The sequence below is a fragment of the Phoca vitulina genome, unplaced genomic scaffold, assembly GCF_004348235.1.
Source record: "Phoca vitulina isolate PV1807 unplaced genomic scaffold, GSC_HSeal_1.0 scaffold49, whole genome shotgun sequence".
In the NCBI taxonomy this organism is placed as follows: domain Eukaryota; kingdom Metazoa; phylum Chordata; class Mammalia; order Carnivora; family Phocidae; genus Phoca; species Phoca vitulina.
This window is the reverse complement of record NW_022589752.1, coordinates 5938852-5962712: the sequence shown is the minus strand read 5'-3', so window position 1 is coordinate 5962712 and position 23861 is coordinate 5938852. Positions and strand designations below refer to the sequence as shown.

The 23861-nt window shown below is 41.5% G+C and overlaps 1 protein-coding gene across 8 annotated transcripts in view; it reads left to right on the top strand.

Annotated features, from left to right (window-relative positions):
* PTHLH (parathyroid hormone like hormone) overlaps positions 1 to 23861 on the top strand; it is a 113320-nt gene that overhangs the window by 78911 nt on the left and 10548 nt on the right. The window contains exons 1-3 of one of the 8 annotated variants that reach the window (XM_032432754.1): positions 21519 to 21849; positions 22757 to 23015; positions 23616 to 23738. In XM_032432754.1, coding sequence (XP_032288645.1) covers positions 23638 to 23738 — 101 coding nt within the window. In that variant the 5' untranslated portion in view covers positions 21519 to 21849; positions 22757 to 23015; positions 23616 to 23637. The other 7 variants (XM_032432755.1, XM_032432753.1, XM_032432759.1 and 4 more) reach the window with 7 other exon arrangements.

Sequence of the window (23861 nt, the reverse complement as noted above, 5' to 3'; positions counted from 1 at the left end):
AAACCACATACTGTCTAATGATTGACAACTAAATCAAGAAGTTCCTTATAGCTTTGGAGAGCTTAAAAAACAGGATGGTACAAATAGAGTGACCACAGCTACTGTTCTGCAGTGAGCCAGCTTTTCCTAACTCTCTGAGGTCCCACCTTTTCCAAGAAGATTTTATGCAACACTCACACTTCCAGGATTCTTCTTGTCTGAACTTCAGTTGGGCTCTCAGACTGCGTATTACTTGATTCATTTCTATTTCATTCCTTGTTAATTGTCTGGTATGTGACAGCTTCATTTTCCTAACAAGATTGTTAAACTGCTTAAAGACAAGGATGATGTCCATCTCATACTTTTATTTCACACAATGCCTGGACATTGCTGACTATGCAAAAGAAGCTTAGCAAATTGTTGTTTGGTTGAATAATGGCAATAAATACTTTATCCTGTCTTCCTGAATGGTTTCATTGATCATGATGAGTGATCCTTAAAAGAGCAAAAGCACACTCATTACTGGGAGATCCTAAAATATAAGCCATCCATCAGTATTAAAATAGCAATAAGAATAGCCACCGAGTAGTTTGGTTGCACTTTAGTTTTTTTCAAAGCTTTATGGGAATTGTATCATTGAATTCCCATGACAACCCGTGACAGCTGTTGAAAAGAATTTTTTTAATTATGGTGGTAAGAACACTTAACATGAGATCCACGCTTTTTGACAAATTTTTGAGTGCACAATACAGTATTACTAACTATTGGAACCAAGTTGTACAACAGATCTCTAGAACGTATTCATTTTGCTTAACTAAAACTATATATCTATTGAACAGCAACTCCCCATTTCCCCAAACCCCCAGCCCCTAACGCCCACCATCCTGGCTGATTTCACGTAGCATAAAGTCCTCTGGGTTCATCCATGTTGTAACGTATGACAGGATGTCCTTCTTTTTTAAGGCTGAATACTATTCCATCGGATGCTTACACTATATTTTCTTTACCCATTCATATGTAGATGGAAATTTAGGTTATTTCCATATCTGGGCTATTGCAAATAATGCTACAATGAACGTGGGAATGCACCCATCTCTTCAAAATACCAATTTCAATTCTTTTTGGATATATACCCAGAACTGGGATTACTGGATCCTGTGGTAATTTTATTTTTCATTTTTAAAGGAACCCCTATATTGTTTTCCATCCTAGCTGCACTCCATTTTACATTCCCACCACTAGCGTACAAGAGTTCCACTTTCTCCACATCCTCGCCAACATTTATCTTTTGTTTATTTGGTAATAGCCATCCTAACAGGTGTGAGGTGATATCTCACTGTGGTTTTGATTTGAATTTCCCTGATAATTAGTGATGTTGAGCATCTTGTCATATATCTGTTGGCCACTTGTGTGTCTTCTTTGGAGAAATGCCCACTGAAGTCTTTTGCCCATTTTTAAATGGTTTTGTTTATTTATTTATTTAGCTAATTATTTATTTAGCTATTTAGCGATTGAGTGTAAGAATTCCTGTATATTTTGGATATTAACCACATGTCATATCAGACATGTGGCTTGCAAATATTTTCTCTCATTCTATAGGTTGCCTCTGCATTCTATTGATTCTTTCCTTTCTGTGCAGAAGTTTGTAGTTTGGTGTAATCTCACTTGTCTATTTTTACTTTTGTTGCCTATACTTTTGGTGTCATATAGAAAAAAATCATTGCCAAGACCAATGTAATGAAACTCTTCCCCTATGATTTCTTTTGGGAGTTTTATAATTTCATGTCTTAAGTTTTTGAGCTGATTTTTGTGTATGGTGTAAGAAGGGTCCAATTTCATTTCTTGCAAGTGAATATCCAGTTTTCCCAATACCATTTCCCCGAAAAGATTATCCTTTCCTCGTGATATATACTTGGCACCCTTATAAAAGATAAGTTTGCTGTATATGCATGGGTTTATTTCTGGGATCTTTGTTCTGTTCCTTTGGTCTATATGTCTATCTTTATGCCAGTGCCATACTATTTTAACTATGGTAGTTTTGTAATATAGAAATCAGGAACTGTGATGCCTCCAGCTTTGTTCTTCTTTCTCAAGATTACTTTAGCTATCTGTGGTCTTTTGTGGTTCCCTATGAATTTTAGAATTTTTTTCTATTTCTCTGAAAAATAATGTCATTGGGATTCTGATAGGGATTCCATTGAATCTGTAGATTATTTCAGTTGTATGGACATTTTAACAATATGAAGTCATCCAGTCTATGAATACATAATGTCTTTCCATTTATGTCTTCTGTAATATCTCTTACCAATGTTTTATAGTTTTCAGCATATAAGTCTCTTACCTCCTTAATTTTTTTTGTTTTTGTTTTTGTTTTGTCCCTAAGTATTTTTTTTGATGCTATGGTATTATTTTCTTAATTTCCTTTTCAGGTAGTTTGTTGCTAGTGTATAGAAATGATTTTTGTATGTTTATTTCATAACCTACAACTTTATTGAATTCATTTATTAGTTCTAATGGTTTTGTTTGAGTCTTTAGGGTTTTTCTACCTGTAAGATCATGTCATCTGCAAGCACAGATTATTTTACTTCTTCCTTTCCAATTTGGATGCCTTTTATTTCTTTTTCTTGCCTAATTGTTTGGCTAAGACTTCTAGACTATGCTGAACAGAAGTTGCAAGAGTGGGCATCCTTGCCTTGCTCCTGATCTTAGAGGAAAAGCTTTCAGCTTTTCATCATTGACTATAATATTAGCTATGAGCTTTTCACATAAGGCTTTTATTATATTGAAGTAAATTCCTTTTATATCTAGCCTATTGAAAGTTTTTATCATGAAAGTGTGTTGAGTTAAGAGCTCCCCCTCCCCGTCAATTTGAGGTTGATGAAATTGGGGCTCAGAGAGCTCTTAATCAGGATGCCACTGGCCCACGTATGAATTAGGAAAAGATGACCCTTCCTCCATGGGGAAGCAGCTAGGACGCCAATTTGGCAAGTGGAATATACTCACTTTACCTCAGCTAGGTGACCTTGTGTAGAGCATAACTTCTAAAATTGTGGCAGAGGCTTTACTTGCAAAAACTCTCCCATTGCCTCTTGACACATCAAAATAAAACCAAAGGCTTAATGTTCTTTCCACTACCCACACTGGTCAGGCCAGGGTATATTTGTTTGAGTGTTTAAGAAGGCAAGAGAACAAAATTTCCAACCTATAGCCAGAGAGAATCAGCCACAAACAACGTGAATAGAGGAAAAACGACTTTTCATAGCATAGATTTTGCAACTGGAAAACTGTAGGGGAAGACCTATCAGCCAGGTACTCTACCTTGAGAGAAAATGATTGTGATAGATTGCAAAAATGGCCACAGTACTTTGTATCTCCTCCCTCAAAAGGTGGAGTCTATTTCCTTACCCACTGAATTTAGAATGGCCTTGTGACTGACATGATGGATAGAATATGGAAGAGGTTGCAACATGAGAGTTCTGTACCTGGGCCTCTACAAGCCTAGCAGTTTTCAGACTATTGATGAGAGGCATGTGGCCCAGTCACCCTCCAACTTCCCCACAAACAGTGAGACAACCACTAGACACACGAGTGTGGCCATCTTCACTCACACATGGTCCCCAGCCAAGTCACCAGCTGACCCCAGACAGGAGTGAGCCTAGCTACTCACATGTCTGCTTCAGATTAGCAGAAGCAGTCAATTGACTCATAGCTCATGAATAACAATAAATGGTTGTTGTTTAAAGCCATTATGTTTTTAGAGTGTTTATTTAGAAACTGATAAAATGAGTGACCCTAGAAACAAAAGAAAAGAAGCAAGAGAAAAGAAAACAAAAGAATCAGGCAGATCATGAAGCTAAGATGCCATCTGCAAATAGCAACAGCTACGGTCAACAGCAGCAAGGCTAAAGAACAAAAAGGCACATCAGGTTTTCGTGTCATAGTGTCAGAGTTAATAGTTGCCATTAGTGGTATATTTAGAAAGAAGAAAAGGCACCTAACAAATTTTACATATAGTGGCTTATTTTTTAAAGTAATAGCAGAAAACTCACAAGTAGCTACAGACGCTTCAACCATTTGATTTATTGATCACAAAAACCATGTGATTCACTATTTTCCCAGTGCATCCTTCTTAGAGAGCTGAGCTAGTAATGAGAATATATGAGGCAACAGTTCTTGAAATGACCAGATTCAGCTCTTCCAACCTTAAATATAACTCCTTACCTGTATTCATTCATTTCCCATCACAATGGATCATTACTTATAGTTTTTAAAACATGAAATAAGAATTATGGTTTGAAGGCCAAAAGGAGAAAAGAACAAAAAGAAGAGGAAGAAATTGTTATGTGAACACTCATTCAATATTGAAGACAGGTGTGCTGAAGCATGGTCTATTCCAACCTTTCTTCCAAACCTCAAACCAACACAAATTCTCTCGCTAGAGGGTGGAAGAAAGGATAGGGGATTGCATAAAGGATAGAATCCATATCCATACCAAATCCCACAGTGACTATTTTTAGAAAATAATCATACAATATGAGCACTTCATAAAGGAAGTTGCTTAGGAGCTGTGGTACCTAATTAAGTATATATTTTTCATACCTTAGAAAATCTATTTGCAAAGAAAATTGTGTTTGAATGCAGAGTACCTCTAAATTCACAGATGTACCCTTGAACCAATCCTGTCCTTCTGGGATTATGCTGGAGTCCATGTATTAAAGCAACCACAGCATCTTCTACTTCCCCATGCTAATGGTTCCATATGGTCCCTGAGATACATACAAACTCTTAAACCTGAAATCCAAGACTTGCCACTATCTAGCTCTAGTTTACCTTTCTGAAAATCTGCATAAATGTGCAATACTTTTCACTCTTACCCAAACATAAGCAATGCTTTCCTGCCTCCATACTAATTTCTCTGCTGAGAACATCTTCCATACTCATCTCTACTTGTTAAAAACAGCATCTAAACTTTGAAGTCCACCTCAAATGTCATTTCTTTATTGAAGTATGGCTACTTTTCTACATTTTGGGATATACTCATGTCCTGAGTCTTATCTTTCTACCTCAGAAATTAGAAATCACATCCCCAGACTCCTTTATGTTTAGGAAAAAGTCATGTGGCTGAGTCTAGCCCATCAGGAGTACCCACTTGATAGACTGATTCAAAAAGAGCAACATGAGAGGTGACTGTGCTCAGAGGAAGGAACTTTCTGGTAAGTGTAGTAGAAGAGCATCTAGTTCTTCAGTAACAGTGAGATCTGAGCTTCTAGTTACCATCTTTCACTGAATCTAAGATGTTATTGACTTAAAGAGACACCATTATTTCACATAACTCTAAAATAATTTTTAATTCTTCCAATAAAGCTATGATATGATGTGTTCTTATAACTTAGTAAGTTCATACTTACTAAAAAATATGTTAGACATACATAGATTTTCTTTCATAAAATATATTGGATAAGTTATTCATATTCAACATCTGACTTTTTTTTAAAAGATTTTGTTTGTTTATTTGAGAAAGAGAGCTCAAGTTGGGGGGAGGGACAGAGGGAGAGAATCTCAAGCAGACTCTGTGCTGAGTGTGGAGCCCAATGTGGGGCTGGATCCCAGGACTCTGAGATCATGACCTGAGCCCAAATCAAGAGTTGGACGCCCAACCAACTGAGCCACCCAGGTGCCCCTCAAAATCTGACTTTTCTAAATGACTTTCAGACTCAGAATCAACCATGTCCATGTTTTGGCACACAATATTATCCTTTGTACCATTGGGACTATTAATTAGGCAGCATTTCTTAAAAGAATGCTCCACTCTTGTCTCTAGGAATTTCTTCTAAGCTACCAGTGCCAATTCTATGAGTTTTGGTGCATGTGAACAGGCAATGACAGCTACATCATAACTGCCACTTGGCCAACAGCAATTGTGAAAAGCAGTCCAAATTTAGAGAGGTAAATACGTTAGGAAAACAAGTGTTTTAGAAAAAAAATGAAGTATGTTCTACCTCCATTGGTGATTCCAAGGGTAGGAGTCACTTTCCAGTGTTATGATATGTTATAGTCCATCCAATGAAAAACTGGTTAGTGGTGCCTAAAAGACCATAAAATGGAACAAATACCTCTACCTCTGGCCACCTGTCTTATAGTTTCCACCAGCCTATGTAAGACTATGACACATATTTAAAGTAATTTACTGAGGGATAAGCAGTCTCAGAATGGAGGAACAAAAGATGTAATTTTAGCTAATTTGGACTTTCACTGTATCACACTAGGAAAGACTATTTATTCTCTTTATTTAATCTATTTATCTATTTATTTATTTGAGAGAGAGTGAGAGAGAGAGTAAGCATGACAGGGGGGTGGGAGAGGGGGTGGCCCAAGGGAGAGGGAGAGAGAAAATCTTAAGCAGGTTCCACACCCAGTAAGGAGCCTGACACTGGGCTCAAGCTCACGACCCTGAGATCATGATCTGAGCTGAAATCAGGAGTCGGAAGCTTAACTGACTGAGCCACCCAGGGGCCCCTAGGAAAGACATTTTAAAACTTAGATTCCCATGTACGTCATGCCCCAAAAGTCTCCCAGACCAACTGACTTCAACTCCTCCTTCAGGAAAACCTCACTACTTCCACAGGATGAAGTCTGACATTTAATTGCTTTCTGAGTTCTCCATCTCAATGTGTATCCTGGGCTTCAATTAGATGAGCACTGACATTCACATCTGCTGAATTTCATGGTGCCTGGATAAAAAATGGGCTTCAGATATGGGCAAGGGCCAAAGTGGGTTCTTCTGGACCACAGAACACCAGTAAGAGCTATGGAGCTGGTTCCCTCACACAGTAACTATATCTGTTAGAAATTTCTCAGCTGCAAATAACAGAAAATTCAACCCAACGTAGCTTTATCTTTATAACATCAATTATCTCTCCTAACAAAATTTCATAGGTAGGTCAGTCTTCAGATGTCACATAAGTGACCTTGACTCTGCTTCTCTAAGACCCTCTTGGGTCTGCCTCTGTAGGTTATTTTCATCCTCAGACTGAGAACAAGATAGCTGCCATTGATCTAGGCATCATATCCAGATACAACAGTGTTTACAGAAGTTAATGATGAATCTCTCTGCTTCTCTTAGGAACAAATAAACTCATCCCAGAATCTCTCAGTTTTCCTCCACTTAAGACTTTATTAATTTTTAAATTTAATAAAAATAGTTCTTTAAAAAAAAAAAAAGACTTTATTGAACAGAATTGGATCACAAGCCTATACTGAACCAATCACTGGTAAAGGATTAGGACCACTATGATTTGTTTTGACCAGCCAGGACCCACCCCCAGGGCTGAGGTCAGGACTGGGGCCTACCCACCCCAAAGAATAAAGTCACACAGGGAGGGGTAGAAGCCTGAATAAAATCAGGGTCCTATTAGAAATACTAGAGGTAGCATGTGTGAAAAAAAGATGTTAGTATGTTAACTATACTGGAATTTTAAAAAAATTAATAAAAAAACCAAAACCAAAATCAAACCAAACAAAAAACAAGTTAGGTAACCAATGGTATCTCCTAAGTAAATAATCCCTCTAAATTATAAATTTTTCTTTGAGATAGTCCACTCTAATCATTACTGATGAGAGAATACTCATTGATGACAGAGCTCTGCCCTGCTCTTTAGGAATAGGTATTATTATGCTTTGGCACATTGGGCTCTTTCTGTTCCACCAGAAGCCTGGTGCCATCAGAATGAGGTAGAGGCTTCTAAATGTCCTTTCTTCCTTACCGGAAAATGACACTGCATTTGATTGAATTATTTTTATTCACGTTATCCCTCTGATAGAGAAGGAGTAAAAATGGAAAGCTTAATTATTTTATATAGGCCTAATACCGCCCCCCCAACACACAAACCTGTAAATCCCTCCAGGAAATAAATGGTGTCTTTTTCGTATTTATACATCCTATGAAGCTAGCCTTATGTAATAGGAACTCCATCGATAAAGAAATGATGGATTGTTAATCTTATTCATTCTTTCCAGGATTAACCTTTATGACAGCTAATTAAGTCTCCAAGCTAGGTGTGGTCCATATCCAACGTGTGTGCATTAGCAAAGATCCTTTGGTTTTAAGATACTTTCCTCTCTGTGTCTCTAACCACAAGTATTGCCCAGAAGCAGGGACTTTCAAGCTGGAATTCTAATGCTCTTTACAGTCGATGGTACGGGCTTAGGTTGGGGGGGAAAAAATTGCATTCCCTCAATCAGACAAGCACTACCTAGAGAAATTCAGACTTCGATAAGACCTTACCAATCCATTTCCTTTCAGCTTTGCACATCAGATGGTTCCTCATTCTTAAGAATTAGTGGGTTAAAAAAAAAAAAAGAATTAGTGGGTTGGAAATCCTCTAGGAGAGAATATCAAAACTTCAACATGTTCAGACAGATATACACACAAATAGTAGGTTTAAATGAAATTCTCTATATGATTTCAGATTTCTCCCTTTTTCTCTTTACTATCCTCTTCTCTTATTTAATCCCCCTAGTTAAAAGATTTGGGTTTTTTCCCCTTCCCTTGTGGCACTGTGTATTTGCTGAATATACTGATTCATGCCCTTTGGTTCTTACTCCTTGACTTGTAATTCTTATCTCTCTATTCTGTCCCCAGACTTGAAGTTTGTTGTTATGTCAGAAGTCCTTAAATACCATGGTTACCCAAAGGGTCAAACTGCCTGTCCCCTAAACTGAACGTTGCTGATCCATGGGCTGCCTCAGGGAGTGTCATTGCCACGGCTGAAATAGCTATCCAAACGAAGATGCTTAGGTAACGGCAGCTATTGAAAACGACCGACCCCTGGTACAAATCAATTAGCTACCCCTTATTTGAAAGATATTCAGGATGGTATTCACGCTGGGAGTCAGGGAAGATGGTATTTCCTGAACTGATTCACACAGTGCTAATATTTGTCAAGTAAATGAAGGAAAATATCAAGAGAGTAAAAAGCCAAACAAAAAAATCTCAATCTTAAGGTCATTTTCATTGTCTAATTGTCCCAGTGTGCTATCAAATGCTCATCTGAATGCCTGAGGAGTGAATAATTTAGATTAATATCTATGTATTTCTATATAGAATGATGGCCAAATGTAATATATGCCTTTAATTAAATATTTCAATAAAGCTTTACAGCCTATAAAGTAACTTCACATGTACTATTTCATTTGATCATTATGACATCCCCGTGAAGTATGTGCTAATACTATCCCCATTCCACCCGTGAATGAACTCTGACTCTGAGAGATTCCGTAACTTTTTTAAAATTCATAAAACTAGCTGGTAAAAAGAAGAGGCAGGACTAAAATCTAGGTCTCTGACTCACTCTTTCCATTGCTCACATCGCCAATATACCTTCATGATAAACTATAGTCCTCATTGCCTAAGCAAATGTACCAAAAATTAAAAGTCAACAGGTTGTAATTCAGGTGCCCCTTCCTTTATGTGGAGACTATGGCTTTGCCTTCCTGTCGGTTTAATGTAAGATCACAATAATGTTTCTTTAAGGAGCATTTGAGAGTCCCTAATGCATGAGCACTATTCCCGTGGACACTTGGAAAGGACAATGTCCTTAAAGGCTGGCTGAGTGACACCAGGGAATATTCTTCCATTGAAATTGTTGAACGCTCAATTTCCTCCCTGATTGTCACTATTTATGCATTCACCAATGCTCTAATTATTTGAGCTTCATCCTTTAAATCAAGAGTGTGATGCCTTGTTAAACACAGGATTGTCTAATGTCCCTTTTAAAACTAACACTTAAGGTCATGCTGCTCTATTATCTCCAGTTTATAATAGGAAAGTGAGTTTCGGCTACCCTTGGCCCTGTGTGGAAAAATGTTGCCAACTTTTCTTCTTCTAACAGCGTCTATTAGAGCTTGAGATAGGCTCCATTCAAACACTCTTCTTGCCAAGTACTCTAGGCCAAGATCTATGATGACTGAACAGGACAGCGACTATGATTTTTCAAGTTCTATCCAATGATGTGTTTTTGACAGGCAATGTAATGTTGCTTGCATTTTAGGTTTTAACCTATGGGGCTATGCAATAGCCTTTCTTGTCAGGATTGAAAAAAAAATGTTTCATGCATTCACAGATGTCTGAAACTCCAATGAAAGGTAATATATAGTATTATATAAGATAGGATTTTGTAGATCAGATTTATTTTAGGTTTTCAATATAATTCTGCATTCTTTTGAATTCACATAGCAAATATATTAAGCTCATAACTCCATGGTGAAGTGGAAGGCTATTGCTCAGAGCTATTGTAAGGAAAATGTAGAACTTAAACCACAGCTATAACAGGTCATTTGAGGGGAAAATGTGGTTTTAAAAAATAACCGAAAAATGCATTCATAGGCATTATTATACAATTGAATGTGGCAGTTAGGGAAAGGAGTAGGGAACTGACTCAGGTATGATACTATTCTATCCAACTCATCTGCCATGACAATAAAATGTATTTATTTACTGTAGGAAAAAAAGACAAATTCAACATACATAAGGCTTCGGTTGATTAATGATTCAGCTATGATGGAACCACTTAGAGGACAATAGCCAGCCTTTCCACTAGCAGGAATCCTTACTGGGGTGTGGTAAAATAACATTCTTTATTCTGGCTGTATGATCTGATAATAGAGACTAATCTAATTGTGTTACAGTTTGGGAGGTAAAATGAATGCACGCAGGAATGAAAATAGGACCGGCCTTTGATGGTAAAAATAATTCATTTCTGGGCAAGTCTAACTTATTATTACATAGGATATTTTAAAAGATTGTTATGTTTAACCCAACATTATTTTCATTTATCAGTAATCCTTTAGTTTATTGATATAAGTGTGTGGCACTCATGAGGAAAATTGCCAACTCACGGTAGAAATCTGTTTTATGAAAAAAATATGCAAATATGTATATACACCACAATGGGTATTTTGAGAAAAAGTATTTGCACTTTTTAATGTTCATTCATTCTCTCCTTCTTAGAAATATCTATTGACTTCTGAAGGTGAGTGGGGGGGTGGGCTAACTGGGTGATGGATATTAAGGAGGGCACTTGTTGTGATGAGCACTGGGTAGTATATGTAAGTGATGAATCACTAAATTCTATTCCTGAAACCAATACTGCACTATATGTTAACTAACTTGAATTTAAATTTAAAAAAAAATTTTTTATTGCCTTCCAATCATGTGCCAAGTCCTGCTCTAGGTTCTGGAGGTACAAACACAAACAGACAAAGACATTGGCCTTTACAGAGTTTGCATTTATTCCAGTAGGAGGAGCTAAACAATAAACAATGTGAGTAAAATATTTAATATGTCAAAATTTAAAGATTTATAATAAAAATATTAGTCAAGTATTTAGTAAATAAGAATGAAGAGATTCAGAGTTCTAAAGAGACTATAAGTCCCTTGTCATTAGTGTAACCCCAGACCTACCAGTGTCTGGCCTAGGAGATATTCAAGAAATATTTGTGAATGACTGAATGAACAAATGAATACTTTATGTTCTCTGAAAATAGCCCTGACACTTTATCTCAAACTCATACTAGATTTTCCTTTTTTATCTGCTTACTTCCAAAAAAGATTTGAAGTAACTTATAACAAAAAGGTAAAGAACGTAGCTTGAGCGACAAAGGAAGAAATAGAATCATGATGTATGGCTTTTTTTAAATCCAGGCTATTGTGGTGCTACAGTGGGTGATCAATAGCTTAATATCAATAATAATAATAATCAAGAGCTTAAATGAAAGTATATTTGATAGCAATTTCCCCAAAGTTGCATATATATTTTTCACATGACTTCTTCAAAAATACACTATATCCCTTATCAAAAACTGACAGGGGGCAGGTCCAAATGTGATTTTGAAAGAAAAGGGGGGGAAATGTCTTGATAAGGCATTTCCACCGGCATTAGGGCAATAATGCAAATGCATGTGTCTTTCTTTACAGTTCCAAGAGTAGGGACGCCTGGGTGACTCAGTCTGTTAAGCACCTGACTCAGGTCATGATCTTAGGATCCTGAGATCGAGCCTGAGTTCCACCTCAGGCTCAGTACGGAGTCTCCTTCCTCCTTCTGTTCCTCCCCCTGCTCTTTTTCACTCTCTCTCAAATAAGTAAATAAATCTTCAAAAAAAATAAAGTTCCAAGTGTAGAATTTAGCCTAAAGTAGAATCTCAATAAATGCTGACATAAGACCATCAGATAAAATTGATTCTTGGACTATTTCTACAGTATGGCAATAAATCAGCATCAAAAAAAAAAGAACGTTCCTTTTATTTTGATCTGTTAGACCATCCTATGGTTTGCTTTCCAGCAAAGATGTTTAGTGTCTCAATAACCCTTGATCAAAGAAGGGTTTTTTCCAATCTCTTCAACTAAATATACAGCTTTCAAGAACCCACATGGGTGGGTGAGAGAGGCCAACAGTTGCCTAACCAGTCACATCAGCCAAATCAACCCCAACAGATCTGTGGATATGAGATGTGGCAACCAGAGCCAACATCATACTAGAGGCAATGTAGGGTCAGACAAAACTGAAGTCAAGTCCCAGTTCTAGTAATTATCTACCATAGTTGGGGCAGCAATCTATTGTAAATGAAATGAAGTCTTTGCCATCCTAAGTATAGGAGCTCAATAATATTTGTAATTATTATTGAATGTAGATAGCATCTGGGATGTTTTGGAAACTAGATTTCCGGGACATCAACAAGAAAGAAATTTAGGAAAATCGTATGGTAAGGTGAAAAGGGTAGGTTTCCTGAGACTTTAGAGTAGGAACTAGATAAGATCTTTAGATAAAACAATCATCTCAAGAAAGCGGCAGGTGTTGCTTACATAGAGGAGAACAATTGAGATGTTCTGGATGGTGCAAAAAGATATTAGAATTATAAGCTAGAGTCAAATTGGCCTACACAAGTCCAGATCAACAGGGATGAAGGCTCCTATAATATCCTGCCCCTCCCTCCCTAAGTGTGTGAAGGAGTTCAAGAGATTTTCAACCAGCAGCCAGGATAGCTCATCCCCTTCTTTGAAAAAGGTGTGAAAGTTAACATGGTAAGAAAGAAAAATACCTTCCCCTGTCTTACAGGCAATGGAAAGAATGATGGGGAGGGCATGGGGGTTCTTAATGATAAAGAAGCCCTTCCTTTAATTCCTGCTTTATTCCATTCTTCCCCTCCCTTCTATTCCTTCCACCTTCTCTTCCTCTTCCTTCCCTCTATTTTCTCTTTTCTTCCCTACCTCCTTCTATAAGGGTCTAAGATGGAGTGATTTCCTCATTGTTATTTGCCACTGGATTCTGGATAAGTCAGGTGCTAAAAGATGCTTTCAGGTTTTGGTTTGCTTGGATTAGACCTGATGTATTTTTCATTCTTCCTTTCTACATCTCCTAATGTAGAAAAGTGCAGCATTCAGATGAAAAATACATGGGTCATCAAGACAAGTTCTCCCATTGGAGAACAGGAAACGAAACTTGTGATGACTGTGAATGAACTCTCTGAGAACCAAATGAAAATCACAGAAATAGAAACCAGATGTAAGCAATCATGAATCCAGGGCAATACTCTGCCTCCAATTTATTTTTAGCAGAAATGTTATTAAAGTCTTTTCAGTACCGTAATTAATTTTTAAGGATTGCCATTAACCTCATAGCGTAAAATGGGACAAGAAAATTTTTTGCAAAAGTTTAGTGGAAAATATTGATTTTTAAAGTAGTTTGCTGTGTGTTTGGTGGTTGTTGGGGGTGTTCTATGGTTTTTCGTTTTCCCAGTTTGACCTAGGAGTAATGACTCTCTCACCAGAATGTAATCCGTCTTTAGATAATAGTGGCTGTTTATATATTTAGGATGTGTCAACCTCCTCAAGGCTGGGAAGTATCATAGCCTAATATAATATTTGGCTTTCAAGCTTTGGGTGTGCAACAAGAGGACCAACAGTCTTGTTGGTTAAAATCAACCCAAGGTATTAGAGTTTGGACATGAACTTGGCCTGCCCATGCCAGAGGGAATACAAGTACCTTCTTTCAGGCTCTGAATGAAATCATTAATTATGTCAGCAGCTCCAGCGATAGACCTGGAGACACTTTGCACTACTTAGCAAACAAGCTACCTTCTCAACTGTTTAGAAGTCTGGGGAAGATCTTAAAGATCTGTACCCACTGTACTTACACAGCCCTTTCCCTGCAAATCCTCAGACTCTCCTTGATCCTGTGTCTCTTTGGTTTTACCACACCGGGGTTGGAATGAGATGAGGGAAATATGTGGCTATGATGCCCAGACTGTGTATTATAGAACTAAAAGAACATCCTGGTGCACCTCGACAATGAAACTCTTTTAAAATGAGGGTTTTTGGAACCATATCAACCACACTTGAGTTCCTTCTCCATTTAAGGCCATCATAGGTCTTTTAAGGAGTAATTTAACTGCTATAGACATGTACATTTTTGCCTGTTAAGAACAGCTTTACAAAGAATATGACCTGTGTTTACAGGACAAAAAATTTTTTTAATCCTTTCCACAAAAAGCGGCTTCCTTTTTTTTTTTTTTTTTAACCATTAAAAATACTTTGGCAGTTTTATGTATAATTACAGCTTAGCAGGATGAGAATTAAAGAAACAAAGTACAACAAAATTCTGCTAAGGTCAGTTTAAATTTTCTTAACGTAAGTACTCTCACATAGTAATTGACTTTAGTATATTATGATACATCAAAAGTCCACATTTTTCCCCTCATTTACTAGTCTCTGGGAAGTGAAGCACAAATGAAATGAAGGGGGGAAATATCTTCAGGAAAAGCATGTAATACATGCACTGAGCATTAAGGAAAGAGAAGCTTTTGAGACTGAATGAGACACGGGATGCCCCCAAATCCACCACGATTTTAAAAAGAATATGCTTTACGAAAGGTTCCCAATAGCAGATCAAAGAGCTTCATAAACGAATTTTGAACGACAGATCTAAGATAATTAAAACTATGCTTTCATTTCTCAGAAGTGCAGGTAGAAAGAGCTACAATTCAATTTGATCCCACAGATATCTTCAGAAAACCAACTCTGGGCGCATAGCAGTATTGGACACATTGGGAAGGTAAGCACACAAAGGAGAGACTGATGGATTTTTTTTTCTTTTTAGCTCATAGACAATTATAGCAATTGAATGTTTAACTCTTGAAAGCAGGGGAAAAAAAAAAAAAAGAAAGACTAAAACAGTCCAGCAGCTTTAAGAGAGCTGCTGGTGAGAAGGATTAAAACCCTCTCTAATAAATGTATCAAATTTAATGGATAGAAGAATGAGATCTTAAAAATCTAATAAATGAGCTTTTGGGGAAAACTAATTTTTAAAAAATAAAGAAACTGGGGGGAATCAGATAAACTTTGAAGGGAAAATTCTCAATTGGTATCACCATGGGAGAGAGGAAAATGCTAAGGTACCAATAGAGGGGAGGTAGGAGGAAGAAGCACCTTAAGTTATGAGCAGATAAAGGATAAAAAAATGAAATCTATTTATATCATTTTATTTTTTCTCCTTTCTATGAAAGGAGAGTTAAGAGATGTATGGGGGAGGTTCACTATCAAATAATAGAATAGAATAGAACAAAACTCATCTTCTGAATTACAAAATAATATTAAAATATTATTATTCCAGTTTCATAACTTCCAAGGAACTGGGTACACACTTAAGTCTTATTTATTTTTATAAATAGAGAACAGGAAAGTAAAGGTTTTATATCAATTTTATTGACTTGGGAAAATATTTACAAGAATATATAGAAAGATTTCATTTTTCTGCATTAATTATTTTTATTTTGTAGATCCAGATACTGAGAGAGAGAAAAGCTATGAAAAATTATTGAATCATCAGACTTTCTATTTTATATCAGGCATTCTCAAGGTTGTTTATAAGCATATACACTCTTTCTCTCTCTTTTTTATAAGTACTGCACCACATAAGAAAAAAGGGTAAAAGCAACAAGCAATGTGTTCCAATGTGAAGTCTTCTGATTTACGCAGAAATATACAAAAGGTTCTGTTAGGTACTGGATGTTAATTAGATATGCACTCCATAAACAAAGGCACAAAATTCAAATAAAATCTATAAATGTTTACAATATTTTGTAGTTTTTCATAGTATTTAAGGGAATTTGTTATTCAAATGGAGATGAGATGGCTAATAGAGATAAGTGGGGGGCATGGCCAAGAGAAATTAAAAGACAAAAAGGTAAAATGTGGTGACAATTAAGAAGACAAAACATTCTTTTCCTTAAATATGTATAAGAGCTTAATTAAGTTCATAAACAGTTCTTCAAAAGAATATGTCACAAGAACTGGGCAAAACGGACTTCAGGGAGAATGGACCTACAATATTGCATATTACATGGGAATTTCTTTGTTTCCTCCTTTGCTAAGAAGTGGCAATCACACCGTTCAGGGCTCTGGTGAATAATAAAGAACTCACTCCTCTGAGCAATAATATTTTACAAAGGACCCCAACCGCCCCTAGGAAAGCCCTGAGACACCCGACAATCTTCAGCAATAAAGTGGTTTTGTGGACATTCCCATAGCGATACTCTCCCGCATTCAGTTCATAGATGCTTTTAACCAATAGGGGAAGCATTAACAACACCATCGTGCTCGTTCGCTGGAGAATAGAACCTTAGCACAGCGAAGGGAAGTAGGCTGCTGGATGGACCAACGTTTCTCAAAGCAAGCTTAGTGTTGCCTGAGGGGGAAAGACACCTTCAGGAAGAAGCTAAAAGGAAACCCACAATTTGGACTGGATTTTGTTTCCGTCTATCTCTGGAATTCTGCCTCTGCGACAGCGCGTCCCGGAGTTGTGCAAACGAACACATCCAGCCTCGTGCCCGGCGCGCACCGGCTCTGTCGCCGGCAGGCTCGGGCTGCAGGGTGTCGCGGCCCCCGCCGTGCTGGGGGGGGAGGGGCGGGAAGGGAGACCGGGAGGGGGGTCCGCGCCTCTCCAGGACAGCCCGAACACGCATGTCAAGGTCTCTTAACCACCATGGACAGCTCACTGGCTTCCCCCAGCCAGCTCCGCGCTGTTCACAAACTCCACAGGAGCCACCAGCTAGGTTGATTTTTATGCCCTGGAGACATGCCATGTTCCACGGTCTACACCCCCCGCGATCGCCAACTGCAACCACTGAGCAGCTATATATAGACAGAGCGGGCTTCGAGAACTAATAACCCTCCTTGCCCTCCCATCAGTCCTTTAAGGTACCACTGGATTCTAAGAATCAGACGGAGAGAGTTGGCAGAGAGAACTTTGTTCCACGTCCCTTCATTTCCTCTCCTTGCCGGCGCGGCCCCTCACCCCGCCTTGGCTGTGCGGATTGTGTTAAATGAAATAAAACAGACGGGCCCCGGGGCTCTGGAGCTGCACCGACGGGAGGCGGGCTGGCAGAGGGCTAGTCCCGGGGCTTGGGGAAGAGGGAGTCGTCCCTGCACACCCCCCTGGGGACAGGGTCCTGGACCGGGACAGGGCCCAGGAGGGGGTGTTGGTGGAAGGGTGGGGTACATCTGCCCCCACCCTTCTCTTCCCCCACCCCCACTGGGAATTTATCGTCACCGTCTGCCAGGGGCTTATGTCAAGTTTGAGTCATAGATTGACCAGAAGGGAGAAGGGAGGGGAGAGCCCCGCTTGGAGGAAGTTCGCTCGCGCCTTCGGACCCTGTCCTCGGGTCATACTGTTCCCGAAGTTTCCTTTCGCCTGCAGCCAGGAGCGGGGCCCTCCTGCGAGGGGCGGGAGGGCTGGGCCGGCGACTTTGGCTGTACCCAGGAGCGAAACCACGCGCAAAACCCAGCGGGATGGGGCGGGGCGCGAAGGCCTCATTTCTACCGCCCGGGACAGAACGGATTCTGTGCGACAATCCCGAATCCAAATTCTCAGGGAAGGAAACCCCAAAACCCAGGAAACATAGCTAGACTGCCAAGGGGCTCCCAGGCCTCTGAACTTTCCAGCAAGCCTAGTATCCCCGGGAGCCAAGCCCTCATCCTCCTCGGGGATCGCACCTGCAACAGGCGAGCTAATTCTGTAGCGGGAGGCGGGGGGAGGCTGATAAAGATCGTCCAGAGGTGCTCATGCCTCTTTCGAGATCCTGCACTGCATCCTTGAAAGACACACACCTCGCCTCGCTGAGTCCGGCGCGCAACCACTGAGCCAGGAGACCCCAGAGAGGAAGCGTGCAGCTTTCATGCTTGCTTTCCAGAGGCCTTAATTCTGACAAGAGTCCCAGGAAGGGCAGACAGAACCCGAAGACACCGTCATCACAAGCTGAAAGCGAAAGAGACACAACGCCCGTCTAACTGAGGGTGCCGGATGTCTTTGTGCCAGACGGGATGGGCACCCTACTCCGGGTGCTGCCTTGAGAAGAGACTGAGAGCTGCCCTGTTTTGCAGAGGTGGAGAATGGTGTTAGGGGAGTAAACAGCTTTCGAGGTCCCAGTGACTCCTGTGGGCAGCGCCTTGCAGACAGCAGGGCTCACATTTTAAGAAAGGACGATTCTTCTACTCACAGAGGAGCTGGGAACCGGCCAGGAAGGCTGTGTGGCACCACCCTATCCGAGATCAGTTGCAGGTTGAGGGGTTGTCGTCTGAGCCAGGTGGGACTCTCCCTGTGGTCTCGCACAAGTTCAGAGTTGCCTACTTCGAGGAGCCAAGAACTCGGCCCAGCCAAGGGCATCTGTCAGGCATCAGTCCAGGGTATCAGGACTCCTGTTCTTAACTGCTCCCCCTTTATCCCCCCACACCACCCCCTGCCACCCCCTCGCCCAACACACACACACAGGAGCACCATCCCTGGCCAGAAGACTCCTCAGAGGAGTTATGATGGTCATGGATTTAGGAGGTGCACAAGTACTTGACCTTGGAGAACTGGCCCCTAGAGACCCCCATTTCCTAAAGACCTTCTCAGCTCACATTGGCTTGTGGCCTCAGGGAAAAGGGCCTCACTACTGAACTTTCTGGTCCTGTTTGGGGAAAGCTGAACATGGCCCAGGATGTAGGGAAGGGTGAGGATCCTGTGAAACCCACTTTTCCAATAAGAGAATCCCATTAGCCCGTTGCATGTCTAGGCATTTCTCCCCGAGGCAGTTCCTGCAGATGTCAGCAACCAGCCCTATTCCTGGAGAAGGCAGCCTCTGTTTGGGTCTTATCATCTAACTAGGAAGACATTTAATAATCACACACCCTTTCCTAAGCCTACTTGGGATTTATTTATTTTTTTTTTAAACTTTTTTTTTTTTAAAGATTTTATATATTTATTTATTCATGAGAGACAGAGAGAGAGAGAAGCAGAGGGAGAAGCAGGCTCCCAAGGAGCAGGGAGCCCGATGCGGGACTCGATCCCAGGACCCTGGGATCATGACCTGAGCCGAAGGCAGACACTTAACCGTCTGAGCCACCCAGGCGCCCAAGCCTACTTGGGATTTAAATGCATTACATCCCTTTTTTTGCTACCTTGAGGTCAGCTGGCAATGGCCTCCTCTCAAGTCTCAGACCACATTCTAATAGAATCAAATAATAATTTTACTTGAGGTAATTTAGCAAACTTCTCTATGTAAACAAAGAAAAAGTTAGGAGAAGGGATGAGTTCAGTTGTTTGGTTTCATAAGATTTAGAAAAATAGCTTGGAGCTACAGACTGGCAAATGTTACTGGTAATAAGATAAGGGATGCTGATTGGTCAGAAGGGAATCTCTGAGCCCAGGTGCACTGTTTCCAGAGCTATAGGGACCTTTTCGGTTTGTATGTTTATTAGCTTGTTATTTGGGCTGAGGAGGGGAAAAGATGAAAAAGCTAAACATAAATGTTACGGTTTCTTACTTAATTGCAATAGGAGATATCCCTGGACATATACTTCAATTGGTTATTTTAACATGAATTTAGGAGTAAAGGTGTACTGAAAAGTTTAGAAAATCTCTTCTTAAAATTGGCATATAATGCTGCCATTGGGGACTGGAAGATGGAAGTCTGGGGCTTGCTCATGGGCTCGGCATTCGTGTAGGTGTAGATCTCACAATGCTAACTTGTCTTCACATGGAAATACTTCAGATTAAAGACAGGCCTTCAAATCCTCCTATTTGCTAAGGTGCATTTAAGTGATAGCAAGTCCTAAGCAAGCATTCAGCCTCTATTGGCACTCACTCTATGCCTAAGCAACCCCCCCCCAAAAAAACCCCAAACCCCTCCTAGTGTGGAGTCATCTCATTTGTAGTCGTGTTCTCAGCATTATCCTGGAGGTTACTCAGTTATATTGGGAACTAGATTATGATGTCAGAAAAATATCCTTTTCACAAGGGCAAGAAGTCAGGGTCCTGAGTATATATTGAGGAGAATTTCTACTCAAAGTAATAAACAGGGCAGCTTAGCAGAGCTACCTGCTTTCTAATAATTGCCTTTAGTGAGAACAGAAAAGCCTCCTTAGGAAGTTTTTAATTCATTTAAGACTTAATTTTACTTTTCTGAAGAACAGCAACAAAAATTATTTCTGGAAGAGACCGCTGAGAAGATCCCCTTCATTTGGCCAGAGGAGCAGAGAAGACTGTAAATCAAGGAAAAGGTGAAGTAATACATTATTAGGAAGCTTCAGGATTCCAAGTATATAACGACTATTTATTTTTCCTGTGTCTATATTTTCTCTTTTTGTGGAGGAGAGGAAATTCTAAAAATATTTGATAGATGTTTTGCCATTAACACCAGAAAAGTGTGTGGGGAAAAGAAAAGAGGGAGGGAGGGCGGTCCATTTTGTTTCATTAGTAGAAAAAGCAACCTAAATCAAAGCAGTCTATTGACGGCAGCCTTTAATTTATAATGTTCTGAGAGTATAATGAATTTATTTACGGCATAAGTGATTTGATATTTTCAACCTATGTTTTAACCTGTTATTGGGAGAGGGTTGACTTTTTAAAGCCTGAGTAGTTTGAAATTTGGCTAAGTACCTTTGGGTTTTTTATTGTGGAAGCAAATATTATCATTTTAATATTAGACAACTTGCAAGTATTAAATAGTTCATTTGTGATTTACTTTAAAAAAAAAATTTTTTTTTACAGATTTTCCCCCTTCAGATCGAATAATTACATTAAGGCTCCTGCTTCTTTCTGGAAAGAATTTATTATAAATCAGAGTGTCAGAGATTCAAAGGTTGACATTTCTGAGCGCTGATACTTTGTCTTTTCATGCCATGCAAACAGATCTAACATTTAGAAATTCTTAAACGAAGGAAATTGTGGAAATTCCCAGATTTTTTTTTTCCAGTGGGAGGAAGCCAAGCTTTTTAAATATGGAGTTTAGGGTAATCAAATGAGGGAGAAAGGAGCTTGTGAGAAGGAGTGACTCCCACCCAAACTAAGCAGCTAATGTTAACTGCTAGCTATCTGCACTTAAAGAGGGGAAAAGGGAGCCGAGATCAGCGAGGGAGAGGGCGCTGTTTCACCCACCCTCAGTAAAATCCGTGGTGCATCAGCCAGGAAGCCAGGCTTGATAAAGGTCAGGCTCCCTAAATCTCCTCAAATCTCCAAATCACACTCGCCTTCTAGAGAGTATTGAAACGTACCAGTGGGGCTGTCTATCTAGAAGACAAACATCCTTTGAATGGTTCCCAACTACCCGCGTTCATTTCAGACAGATAGAGGAGTCCGTGGGGCGGGCGTTCACATCCGCTCCAGTCCTTTCCTAGCTGATACTGCCCAGTAATTCAGAGCAGTCCTTCTTCCCCGCCCAATAGTTTGGGAAGAACCCCCTGCTTTCCCTTCGCTTCTTCGAGGCAGAGCCGCGTACAGCGATAGTTCCGCTTCATCTGTGGGCTGAAGCGACACGGATAGAATCATCCCAGAATATGTAACAGGGGACTGGGCTGGGGGTGGGCTGGGGTGGGGGCGAGAGAGTAGGCTGTCTGGGAAAGGGTGGGTTAGACTCTCGTCGGTGGGCGAAGGGGCCGTGTGCGCTCCCCAGGAGTGTCGGTCCACCTCGGCAATTCAAAAGAGGGTCTCCATCACGTATGCGGGTTTTCTTGGACCAGCTCCAGATGTCCTCAGCTGTTCTAAGACAGCAAGAAATGTAATCTCGACCTGAAGTCTGAAACCTTTTTTTACTCTTCTAAGCGAAGGATCTTCCCCCCACCCCTTAGCCGATGCTCCCCACTCAGCGGGTCCCTGGAAAGGGCCATGGAGGAGGGTTCCCATGTCGCTCCCCAAGCTCCCGGGCGGTCTTAGGGATCCTTAAAGCCACGGGCCAACCGCCCGCGACCTCCCCGCGGAGGATTCCGGGCGTCCGCGCTCTCCGGCCCCTGCTCCTTGGCCTCCGCCTTGCCCGTTCGCCCCCGGCGGCCTCGGCGGCCTCGGCGCCCGCGCGTCCAGCCGGGCGCCGTGACTGTTCGGGCCGCCCGCACGCCCTCGGGGACCTCAGCTCGCAGCTCCGCCGTGCAGTCTGGGGCGGGTCGGACCCAGCGGGAGCTGGCAGATCCGCTCACGCCCCCGGCCCCGGGACGGCGCGGCGGGACCGGCGCTCTGGGGTGGGGCTCGGCGGACCTCCGGGCAGCCCCGGGGGCGGCCGAGCCGGAGGCGCGGGGAGCTCCGCCGCTCGCAGTACACTCCCAGCTCAGGGCTCCCCTCGGTTCGCTCGGGCCGCGCGGGGCCCGCTCGGGCCGCCCGTCGCCGCCCCCGCCCCCCGCGCGCCCGCGCCCTTGCTCGCCCCGCGCGCGTTCCAAGGGCGCCACCTCTTTGCGACTAGCTCACTTCTCCGGCAGGTTTGCCTGGGAGCGTGTGAACATTCCTCTGCTAGGCTTTCAACTCGCCTCCAACCTGCGCCGCCCGGCCAGCATGCCTCCCCGCCCGTGAAGCGGGGCCGCCGCTGCCCTGCCGCTCGGGCCGCCGCCTCCCCTCCGCGCCGCTATTAACCCGCCCTCGTTGCCACCTGGCCCTCCTGATCGACGACACACGCACTTGAAACTTGTTCTCAGGGTGTGTGGAATCAACTTTCCGGAAGCAACCAGCCCACCAGAGGAGGTAGACAGACAGCTATGTATATAAATGTGGGTCTCTACAAGTGGCTCTGGAACAAGACGGCCTAGTTCGCAAAGAAGCTGACTTCAGAGGGGGAAACTTTCTTCTCTTTTTAGGAAGGGGTTAGCTCTGCTCCACGAACCTGGGAGAACTGCCGGCCAGATTTAATTAGACATTGATAGGGAAGACGTGTAAACACGCTGCTCATCATTTGTGCATATATAAAAGCATTTCACGGTGGTTATTATTTCAGAGGAACGTCTCTGATTTTTGCTTTGTTTTGCTTTGTTTTCCTTTTGGTCCCTTTTTGCCTGTGTGGTTTTGGAAAAAGCACAGTTGCAGTAGCTGATTCCTAAATAAGTAAGTGCTGAGAGGCTTCAGAGAAAGTTTTTTTTTTTTTTTTTTTTTTGGGTTTTTGTTTTTTTTTTTTTTTTTTTTTTTTTTTTTTGGGTTTTTGTTTTTGTTTTTGTTTTGTTTTTTTTCTTTGCAACTTGGGAGATGCCCTCGATGCAACTTGAGAGCCAGCTAAAACGGGGAGCGTGGTAGTCCCGGGAGATGGAGATTCCGGACTGACACTTCGGGCCCCTTTCCACTCTGTTGCAGGTCGCGAGAGCGAGAGGATACGATGCTGCGGAGGCTGGTTCAGCAGTGGAGCGTCGCGGTGTTCCTGCTGAGCTACTCGGTGCCCTCCTGCGGGCGCTCGGTGGAGGAGCTCGGCCGCCGGCTGTAAGTGCCCCGTCCTCCTCCGGGCGCCGGGTGAGGGCTGGGAAGGCCAGTGGGAGAGGCCGCCAGGCTGGGGCGCTGCCGAGGGCTCGCAGCGGTCACTGATGCTCCTTGCCCGAGTTAAAA